The sequence below is a fragment of the Prosopis cineraria genome, unplaced genomic scaffold (assembly GCF_029017545.1).
Source record: "Prosopis cineraria cultivar Desert tree isolate PC_DT_omini unplaced genomic scaffold, ASM2901754v1 PC5, whole genome shotgun sequence".
In the NCBI taxonomy this organism is placed as follows: Eukaryota; Viridiplantae; Streptophyta; class Magnoliopsida; order Fabales; family Fabaceae; genus Prosopis; species Prosopis cineraria.
In genome coordinates, this window is record NW_026555336.1 from 26,633,348 (window position 1) to 26,645,503 (window position 12,156).

At 34.9% G+C, this 12,156-nt stretch overlaps 1 protein-coding gene across 1 annotated transcript; it reads left to right on the forward strand.

Moving 5' to 3' along the window:
- The first annotated feature begins 431 nt into the window (after nucleotides 1–431).
- LOC129311802 (7-deoxyloganetin glucosyltransferase-like) lies at nucleotides 432–2,181 on the forward strand. Its single transcript, XM_054954269.1, has 2 exons — nucleotides 432–1,006; nucleotides 1,125–2,181. Exons 1-2 carry the CDS (start codon nucleotides 487–489, stop codon nucleotides 2,072–2,074), a joined length of 1,470 nt encoding a protein of 489 aa, XP_054810244.1. The 5' UTR covers nucleotides 432–486; the 3' UTR covers nucleotides 2,075–2,181.
- Nucleotides 2,182–12,156: the final 9,975 nt, after the last annotated feature.

A 12,156-nucleotide genomic window follows, 5' to 3' on the forward strand; every position in this document is an offset into this window, starting at 1 on the left:
TTATATAAAATATAATTAATATAGAAATCATTAAAAAAAGAATACAAAAACACAAGTACAATTACTTTAAAAACATAATTAAAATCTTCCTATCGTCAGCTCCGCGTCAGAAGGTCATGCTTTGTCACTGATAATTGAATTCGTCTTATTTATTTATTTATTTGCCCTTTTTCAGAGTATGTCGATTGAAGTCAAAGGAAGCGTACGATGCCGACTGTGGTAAGGGCTCCCCCTAGTGGCCATCCACCATTCCCTGTTCACATTTACAGTACCAACACCGCTCACATAATATTGATGCCCCCAAGATTCTTTTTCTTTTGGTTACAAGATCGGATCCGTCTCTGGAAAAATATATAAATATATATATATTGCCTCCGGTGCCTAACCCCTATAAATATGCTTACATGGGCAAAGACAAGTAAACAGCCTCGTCCTCGCATATATCATCTTCTTCCTTGAGAGTTGTATCGGAAAACAGAGTGGAAAATGGGTTCATTGGCTACTTCAGAGAAGCCTCACGTTGTGTGTATCCCATACCCAGCACAGGGCCACATCAATCCCATGCTTAAGCTCGCAAAGCTTCTTCACTTTCATGGCTTTCACATCACCTTCGTTAACACTGAGTTCAACCATAAACGTCTTCTCAAATCACGAGGTCCTGATTCCCTCAATGGCCTCTCTTCTTTCTGTTTCGAAACCATCCCCGACGGCCTTACCGACTCCGACGAAGTCGTCGTCGACGCCACACAGGACATCCCTTCCCTTTGCGAGTCCACCCGCAGAACTTGCTTAGCTCCCTTCAGAAACCTCCTCAACAAACTCAACAATTCCCCTGATGTCCCTCCCGTTACCGCCATAGTTTCCGATGGAGTCATGAGCTTCACGGTGGCCGCCGCCGATGAACTCGGCATCCCAGAGGTCCTTTTCTGGACTACTAGTGCTTGTGGGTTTCTTTGCTACGTTCATTACCGCCAACTCATCGACAAAGGCTTGACACCACTCAAAGGTAGACTATCTTCTATGCTTTATGTATTTAATCGAACTTGGCGCTTGTTCGGTATCTCGTTGAAAAATCTTTGACATACTCTAATATTACTTTTGGTCAAAATCATGTTTTAACCCAGATTCGAGCGATTTAACAAATGGGTATTTGGAGACTACTGTGATCGACTGGATTCCAGGAATCAAGGAAATCCGGCTAAGGGACATCCCAAGCTTTGTGAGAACCACAAACCCAGATGAATTCATGCTCGACTTCATTCTTGGCGAGTGTGAAAGGGCTAAGAAAGCTTCTGCAATCATCTTGAACACGTTCGATGCTCTAGAACATGACGTTTTAGAAGGACTATCATCCATCTTGCCTCCAATCTACTCCATCGGTCCCTTAAATCTACTCACCAACGAATTCACTGACAAGGACTTGAATCAAATCGGATCAAACCTGTGGAAGGAAGAACCAGAGTGTCTGGAATGGCTAGACACGAAAGAACCAGACTCTGTTGTATACGTCAACTTCGGGAGCATCACAGTGATGACGAGAGAGCAAATGATAGAGTTCGCATGGGGACTTGCTAACAGCAACAAAACCTTCTTGTGGGTAATCCGACCCAATCTTGTTACGGGCGATAAAGCAGTTCTTCCTCCAGAATTCATCGAAGAAACCAGAAACAGAGGGCTGTTATCAAGTTGGTGTCCACAAGAACAAGTTCTGGCTCATCCTTCAGTGGGAGGATTCTTGACGCACAGTGGATGGAACTCAACTATTGAAAGTATCTGCGGTGGTGTGGCTATGACATGTTGGCCGTTCTTCGCAGAGCAACAGACGAATTGTAGATTTGCGAGCAGAGAATGGGGAATTGGGTTGGAGATTGAGAGCGATGTGAAGAGGGAAGGAGTAGAGAGGCTTGTGAAGGAATTAATGGAGGGAGAGAAGGGGAAAGAGATGAAGAAGAAGGCACTTCAATGGAAGAAAATGGCAGAGGAAGCAACCTGTAGACATGGTGGATCTTCGTTTCAGAATTTTGAGACCGTCGTACGACAAGTGCTTCTGGCAAATAAAACTATTACCAAGTAGAGGGATTTGTTGTTGTTGTTTTTTAAATCAGAATACGTAGATTTTGTTATACCTTAGTGTTAATTATGAGCTTCCATTTCCATTTATATCATATGCCAGTTTTATTGTATGTGTTCCAAAGTCCTTGCATTGTTATCTCTCAGTCGGTGATATATAACTACATGTATAAAATGCTTCCTTCAGGTCATTTTAACGAAATCAGTCCAACGTGAATCATTCCTTTTATAAAATTTTTACAACAGTTCTATTTAGGAAAAAATATATATAGCTTTGTGTAAGAGTCTCATGAAACTAAGAAATTACGGTCAAATCCTTTTGGTATTTGAGTATAATTTGTGGTAAGGGTGTAAAGATAAATATATCAAATTATACATGAACAATGATGCATTTATAATTATAAAATATGAAATATAACTTATGAATTAAGATTTTTTACTTATAAATTATGAAGTTATAATTGTAAATAAAGTGTAAATGTGATTTCAGTCTATTATTTATAAAACACAAAATATGACTTGTGAATTAAAAATTTTTACTTGTAAATTGTAAAATTATAATTATAAGTAAAAGGTAAATATGATTTTAATATATTATTATAAAACAGAAAATCTGACTTGTGAATTAAAAATTTATATTTATAAATTATAAAATTGTAGTTGTAAGAGTAAGGTAAATATGATTTCAACCTATTGTTTTGTTTTTTTTTTTTTTAGTAAGTAGGGTCATAGAGATCTTTTCATTTAAAATTTCAATTATATTTTGGTCCATGAGGCTTGATTGTATTTTTCCAAGTTTGCAGGATCTATTTGTAGGTTAGTCCTTCATATCTGACCTATACATAATTTTTCCTTCTATTTATAAGTCAATTTACAAAATTTATGAAGTAATTAAATTCTAATTATTTATTTATGGACAATGTCCTTCATTATATAAAAGGGAGGATGATAAATAAATCTTTCTGAAATAAGAAAATAATAATTTAGTCTCACAAAATATGATAATTTTTTTAAGTCTCAAAGAACTTAATTGTTATTAAATTTTTTGATGAAATGATAAAAAATATCATTTAATTTAGAAAAAAGTGAAGAAGAATGGTGAGAAAAACATGTGAATGTCTAAACTACTTTATTTATTTATTGAACTAGATTTGTGAATTTCAAAATTAAAGTTGTGAACAAAAAATATGTTTTGTTGTACTTTGCTAATTGAAGAAAAATGGTGAGAGAATGTTACAAATGCTTAAACCAACTTAGTAGTTTCTTGAACCAAAATTATGAATTCCAAAACTAAAGTAGAATCAAAAAAACTTTGTCGTACTTTGTCAATTATAGAAAAATGGTAAAAAAAATTGCTTAAATCACTTTTATTATTTACTAAACTAGAATTGTGAATTTCAAAGCTAAAATTATAAAAAAAACATAAAAGGTATTATTATATTTTACAAGATCAAATTATCATTTCTCTATTTTGAAATGATTTATTTATCATTTTTCCTATAAAATAAAAAGGGGGAATACCCTCCATCACACATTCAGTCCAACATGAATCATTATGTGGAAGGTTTAGGAAAACATATTGGGAGTAAAACTCATCTTTAGCAAATTCAATTACCTGCAAGAATGTAACACTTGCCTCGAGTGTTATTCAAAAATCACACAATTCAAATAAATTAAGTGTGGTTAAGGAATTAATCATAAAACCAACTTAGGAAACAAACCATTTAAATCACTAAACAAATACACAATTGTAAAGTAAACATTTAAAGCCTTTAAAAAAAAAAATTTATAGGTTCTACCTATAGCACGCGGAAGCAAGCTAGACGAAAGTGAAATAAAAAGATGCTGTCATGACAGCCCTCCTGGGCCAACTTTCGGGAGGCATTGTTTCGTCATTCGACCTCCGATTGAAGTGATTTTAAAGCTCACACGTCACATTCAAAGGGTACTATAAGTATACTAAATTTCAAAAAGATCCAACGGTCAGATTAAAAATTAGACATGTTAAAAAATTGGTTATTTTTGCTGTCATGACAGCACTTTCGGACCAACTTCCAGAGTGCACAATTTCATCATCTGACCTCCAATCGGAGTGATTCCAAAGCCCACATGTCACTTTTAAAGAATACTATTAGCATACTAAATTTTGAAAAGATCCAACAGACGGATTGAATTTTATGCAGGTTACAACATCAACACTGTAGCTGTCATGAATTGCTGTCATGACAGCATATCTAGACCAAATTCTGGAGTACATCGTTTCTCCGTCCGATATCCGATCGACATGATTTCAAATCCCACACAAAGCTTATAAAAGGTTTTACTTGTGACCTAAATTTTAGAGAAATCCAACGGTCAGATTAAGATTTGGACACCCGAATGCAAAAGTGCAGCTTTTTGGTAAAAACCATTTTCAAAATTGTCCAAATCTCATCCTAATGGTCACAAACCTGTGGGAACACTTTGGACACGTCAAATAAGACTAAAAACACCTGATAGAACATTCAAATGATAGAAAACCCCCACACATCAAAATTTGACCACTCGAGTGCCATTTCCCAAAATGGACCCTAAACCCCCAAAATGCACAAATCATACAAGAGTGGTCACAAATCAATCTAAATACCATGTATTTATATAAATACATATGCTAAACATTTTCACTTGGCTCAGAGCTCCTTGTGGGGCCCACGCACCTACTCTCTCTATCCAAGGTGTATGTTTGCACATAGCACATCATTTGCAATGCAACCACTTTACATTTGCTTATAAAATCACATATATATCAAAATAAATATCTTCTTGTAATAGAAACTTGGTCTACTAAGTAAATCCATCAAAACCACACACTATAACCAAGTTTCCTAGCCATAAGTCTGCAAACAGATAAAAATTCATACACAAGCACACAATCAACACATTTACACACACATACATAATCATATCCTACTAGCACCCTAATCTTAAATACATTACAATATATTTGCTCAAAAGAAAGGGGTTGCAGTTCTTTACAAATCACAAGCAAACCCCTAGCTTTGCTCCTTTCCCCGTCCACCACTGGATCCTTCGTCTGGACCTAGAATATTGAAAAGAAAGGGGTGAGATAACCACAGTCTCAGTAACAGCAAAATCTACATTGATTGTTATAAAGTAAGCCATAATCAAATAAACGAATAATAAATTCAACATAGTATATAATTTACCCATTTAAAATGCATGAATGCATGACATAGGCCGGTATGGCCTTTTATGACCAACAGAATGCCCCTGGCACTCTTTAACTCGCAGGTAAACCTTATACCTACTTGTACCTCCACATGCACAAAACATAATCTAAGGCATGATCTAATCCACCGAACCTTCTATGCCCCTTCGACGTGAATCCTAAGCAGTTGAAGCTAACTCCCTCCCAAAGCCAGCCCAACTTACTTTCCATGTGAGGGCTACCTTGGCCTAGGCACTCAACCTCACACTTCATATGTTGGATTCCCTCCCCCACTGAGAGGTGTCGAACACTCAATACACTAACCACTTTAATGCACTGAGCTCACAATACGTAAGACAACACTGAGTACTGACAGTGTGCCATAGAATATCAAAAATCCACACCTTCTCATTGGTGAACTCCCACCGAGATCATGCCTTTTACTCTTGTCTACCTTTCCTGAGTATTGTCCATTCAACACTCTAAAGTAGTATAATATTTATAAATCTCATTTCCATAAAAACATTGTTATTAAACAATTAGAAAACATATTTGTATTATAATTAAAGTAGTACCCCATAACCCCTTATAAAGCACATTTAATCTTTTAAAACATGTAATGCATGATAACTAGTAATATTTATTCAAAAATAGCTAAAACAAAGTAATAGAAAATGTAAATTTCCCTTGTTACCTCAACCCTTTGGTACCAAAAGGGTTCCCTTTGTACAAAATAGGGCTCGGCTTGTTCCTTACTTCTCAATAAGTTCCACCAACAATTTCCTACAACATATAAGTGATCCACATCACTTATCATGACAAATAGCATTAATGAAGACTATAACTCATGCCACACAACTTGGGTCAATGAGTCATAATCCACCCTAATGGTCCATATATTAAACCAAACATTCACATAGTATCACTTAACCACCAAAACTATTTATTAGCCATCATTAGGCTAATTTCCAATTTATATAATTTTTTATCAATTAAAAACCTTCACTTAGTGTCACCAACTTTCACTATTAGGCCTTATAATGAAAACCAAATCTTAATTTAAATCTTATTGGGCTCAAATAGAAAAACTATAACTAAATCAATAAGTTTAAACCATTGAAGAGCAAAAACCCAATTTCTCAAGGTTTATTTTATGCCCAAAACACCTCTTTTCATCCAATTATCCACTCAAAATATTAGATCACTATATAGAAACTCAAAACATGCTCCCTAGGATCCAAAGAAACAAAAGCTTACAAGAATAAGCCTTTGAGATCAAAATCCAAAAATATCCTCTTCCAAAAATTGAAGAAAATCAAGAGAAAGGGAAGAGGATTGAAGTAGGGAGTTTACCTATCATGTAACCGAGCTCGCAATGGTTGCAAGACTCCTAGATCCGAACCTAACTCCCTCTCTTTCTCCTTTCTTCTTCCTTTCTCTCTCTCTCTCTCTCACGTGTTTCCTTTCCTTTTCTTGTTTTCTTTTCTACGTTTATGGTCTATTTTGCTCTTTAAAACTGATGCTAAAACATTTTAGGGAAAATTACAAGAAAGAGCCCAACATTTTTTATTATTGCACAAAAGCCCGGGTCAACTTTGGTAATTTTTCCCATAGTTAAAAATCAAATAAAACTAAACTTTTGCTTAGTAAAATTCAAACTCCGGACCTCTATCAAATTATTCTAAATTTTAATTTAATTATAGATATTTTATTTTATTTTATTTTTATAAATCCGAGTCTTAAAATTTTGGGATGTTACAAAGAAGTAACACATCCATGAGAAAAGCACTTTGTTTCAATTTATCTAGACTAAAACTTATAACTTGTTATAAGTAGGTATTAGTTGAGTTGAGTGGAATGTATTCACAAAGCCCCTTCTCTACCAAAAATATATAAATAAATGAATAATAAATAGACAAAGGCTTGATATTACTCTAAGCTGTGACTTGCAAGAATGGTTATAAATGTGGATGAGGTTTTAGTCAAACATGTAATTTAGCGTCACAATTCAATAATAATTTTGTTACGTTTGTTTTCGTACAACGGAACCAAAGGATTGGGTCAAAATAAATTAGTTGAACTTGGAATAAAAATGACAAATACATCCTAAAAAGTTGAATTATAATAATTAGGTATCTAATAATTTTTTTTAAAAAGTTGTAAATATTAGTTTAAATAGTTCTATTTTTTTTTATAATATAATAGTTATGTAATGTCTGCCTTGACATTACCAGGATAACATTTTTACACACCGCTGTGATAATTGGAATAGTCAAATTTCAAGAAAGAGTTTTCACAACTCAAGGGGTTAAAAAATAATTAGTTAAAATAACGGGGTCCTAAGAAAACCTTTTTAAAATAGTGTTTGACCTCAAACCATGATTAAAAATTAATTAGGAGCAAATAGAAAGTATGGAAATCAAGTCACTTCAAACTAAGCTAAAACAAGCTACTTTTCAAAAATTTTGGCACGTCTGCCGTGACATGAATTGCGCCTGCCACGGCAGATGGCATAGAGGGACAAGTCCCTCGAAGGCCTTTTGTGTTGCGATGCAACTACCATGCATTGTGATGCACATCTACTGTCATTATGATAGCTCTTCAAACTTCCAGAGCACGTCATTTCACTATCCGACACTTGATTTGGGTGGTTCAAGTATCACGCTCAAACAATCACTTGTTTAAGAGATAGACACTAAAACTCAAAATGGTCCGTTTCCACTTCAAAACACATTCAAAAGTGTCTAACTCAAAATACCAATGCCATTAGCCCCAGAGACACTTTGACCACCTCAAATGGATCACACACAACATGACAATTCAATCATAACACATAATTAAGCATTCACACTCAAAATGACCATTAAGACCTCAATTCATAACAACATAAGGGGTGGATAAAACCTAACACATATATCAACTTGGTCATTTTGGCACATTAATCATTTTAAATATATCACATGTAAGTGCAACTCGGCCAAGCACGCACACACTTAATCCACAATATCAACCTTGGACCAAGATATACACACCCTTATCATAAATTCATATCAAAGGATAATCACACCAATGTCATGTTCCTAAGTTAGCATTACATATTAACAATATTCATTACGATACCCAAAAAGAGGAAAAGGAAGATGTAATAGGATAGCAAGTTGTAATATTCACACTCTACTAAACACAATTAACCAATATAGCTCTTGATAATCAGAGATTTAACTCAAAAAGATGATCACTAAGCTTTAGTGCAAATTCAAAAGCAAGGGATCCCAAGTTTTCTAAATAACAATGAGTTTAAATCAATCAAAAGCCTTTATATTAGAGTAAAATAAGTTTCGGAAGCATGGGATATCTCGGAGGAGTGAAAGAAATAAAAAACAAGTGAAAAATGACTCTTATAATTTGTGACAGAGTAGTGTGTCGTGGCTTAGGCGCCATGCACCGCGGCGTATTGCACGAAAATTCAATTGATTCTACTATCATTTGACAGTAAAATTGGGAAACTGTTGACGCGCCCCGATTCTTCATCCGATGTCCGAATGACGTGATCCAAGTGTTTACAGAAAGCTCTGTACATGAGCTAGCTAATGGCATAGGTTTCACTTCTAAAACAAGTTATACTAGGAAGTTAGATACCAAAATACAGTTTAACCACTTTTCACAACTTTCACACGAAATGGGTGCCCAAAACCCTCAACATGTGCCAAAAGTCTTTCCTAACACCTGAACCATGTCCATTGGACCTAAAACTGCTGGTACAACACGTCATAAGCACTAAAACAATAGTACAACAAAATTTACTTCTCAACCCCATTTTACCAAAAATAGAGGGGCAGGTAAATTGTCATTGCATTTAGCCCAAATAATTTAAAATATGTTCAAATCTTTATTTCTACACTTGCACTAGTATTTTAGCCTTATAAACATATATATCTCAACATACACAAATACTTAGGGCCCAAAATATAAATAAAACATTTGCAACAATAAAATAGTGCAAGTGAGATGGCATATATCCTAGAATTGACATTTATATACTATTACACAAAATAAATCTAAGCTAAAGGCATACAGTAAGAATATGCTAATTCCTAACCCCTTAAGCCTTCTCCCTCTCTGCACCAGAGTTAGAGCTTGAAAAGTATTGAATGAAAGGAATAAGTCTAGCCACTCAGCAACCAAGGTTAGACCTACCCTATACAATTATATATTAATTATAAACTAAGTATATGTATAAAGAACCAAGTATGTAAAACATGCTACACATATCATAATCTATCATTTATCATTTAATGACTTCTTTATCTCACATATACTAGATGTATTGTCGCCATATTCTTAGAAATGTGACCATGACCCATTATTCACACAACTTGCCACAACTTAATACATGTGACATGTCATATATTTGTATAGGAAATGATCAACTAACCTTATAACCTCCTTATTTTCTCAGACTGAAACTATAGGCTATAACACTGAATAGGGCTCCGTCCATGTAACTGGACTACCTAAGCTCACCAATCGTGAGGTGTGACCTGGCTAAAGAGCACAGGACTTACTCTCGGACCACGGCTTCTTCCATTCTCAAATCCCTTGAGTGTCTCATATCCTAGGCTATTCTCCTCATTGAACCGGTGGAGATAGCTAAGTTCTAATCCCTCGACAAAATGTGGGACAAGCTATACCCCCATGCACTGGAGGGAAGCCTAAATATCATATGGATTTTTCTCTACTCCCAATCCCTAGGCAAACTCCTGCCACTGATCATGCCATAATCAATACTCACTCATTTTCACACTTTCATTTTCATTTACTCATTATCATCATAATCACGTTAGGTTCATGATCGTGCACTACCTAAGTGTATATTAATTTCTTATCTTTCTCTTATAACACTTACACCTATTTTTCAATCATAATTGCTTATTTACAACACACCATCAAATTCATCTTTCTAAAGACATATACATGTTCATATTCGAAACATCTTGATTAGGCATTTGCATTTCAAGCCACAATAACTTTATGCATATTCAATTTTTTTTATATACTCATCGAAACTAGCACATGCTTTTCATATTGAAAATCAACCCATGCATGCCACACTCATAATAGAAATCAATTTACAATCAATTAATATATAACTACCCAAACTAAAGTTTTTTTTCGATTACCTTAAACCTTTAAGAGATCAAAGGTTTACCCCTTCAATCTACTAGCTTCCAAGCTTGAATTTTCCAATCCAATAGGTGATCAAGAACCAAAAATTATAATTAATCAAGTTGAATTTCATTAACATTATCAACTTAAGCATTAAACTCTCAATCCGTTACTTCTAAATTGTCCAATGTTCACTCTACATGAGTTAGAGCCTATCCATTGGGTTCATTAATTACCTTTAGTCTCAAATAATATTAATGAACCATTAAATTCTCATTAATGACATTATAATCTTCGAACTACCCATAATAAATGAGATTTTTGGATATTAATGGTGCCTAACAACCCAAGATACAAAAAATTTATTATATTAGGTTTAGATACTCTAATATACTCCCATTAACTCTATTTGATTCAATAAATTTGGACCCATAATCTATATGGATTGAAATTTCACTTCTAATATCAAACCTTAATCATAAACTCATAAATGTGGAAGAGGTGGGGAGATTAAGGAGTGTAGTACTTACCTTAGGTGTTTGTAGCCTGTAAAATACTTCTAATGTCATCTATTAGCAAACCCTAGTAGAGCTTGGTGCGTCTTCTTCTTTCTCTTCTTTCTCTTCTCTCTTTTCTGCCTTAGGTTCGTGTCTGATAAATTGTAGAAAATGGCCATGTGCCGCAGCGGACGCACAATGCACTGTGGCTCATAACACAGAGAGGTCCTCCCTCACATCAGAAGTGTTTGTGCACTGTGATAGACAATCTCCACGCCTCGGCGTGTGGTACAGCAACATCACTCTTCATTTTCTTCTCTTTCTGATACCCGGGTGGCCTGCCTTAGTACCAAACCCACAATTAGGGATAAAATACAATCAAATTTGCTTATTAGACCTCCTTGGCCACACACCACCTTAACTTGCTTAATTTCCCTAATTAGCTTTAATTAATCAAGTGATTAAAACTAGGATGTTGCAGAAGAGCTATACAACTATGCTCTTCATTCTTCAAACGCCCTTCTTCTCCTTGCCCCTGCCGGAGCCCTCACCTATAAAATATAATCACGAGGTGAGATAAACATCTCAGTAATAGAATAACTCACTACTATTAATTAATATGCATAATCATAAGAGAGTAAAACTACAAAACTCCAAATATACTTTAGCATATCACTACATACTCTTTTTATCAGTACAAATCTTTTATCACTATCATGATCATTCTACCATTCGAGCCTTCATATCACCCCGACTGAAACTATAGACTCTTGAATCAAGTGCACATTCACAATAGTTCAAGCTCACCTTCAATGGTAGGATCACCCAGCTAAAGATATCTTATCCCACTTTTGAATTATGATCTCCCCTTATCACATACGAATCGGGGTGTCGTTACTCCAATACTGCATCATTGATACTAAGGAGAGTCACTCTCCAACGCCGTATCCCGCATGGATACTAAGGAGAAAATCTCCAACATCGTACCTCATTAGACACTAAGGAGATACATGCTATATGGACTTCCACTACTCCTTTCTATGGGTGAACTCCCACCCCCTAACATGATCATGTCCATACTTAACATATATATCACATATACATTTCAAATTTCTCAACCCATTCATATATAACTTTCATCATCCTCATCATTTGTAAATAAATTTTTCATGCACAAAATCACAGTTCGTAATATGCAAGGTTATCAAATCTCAA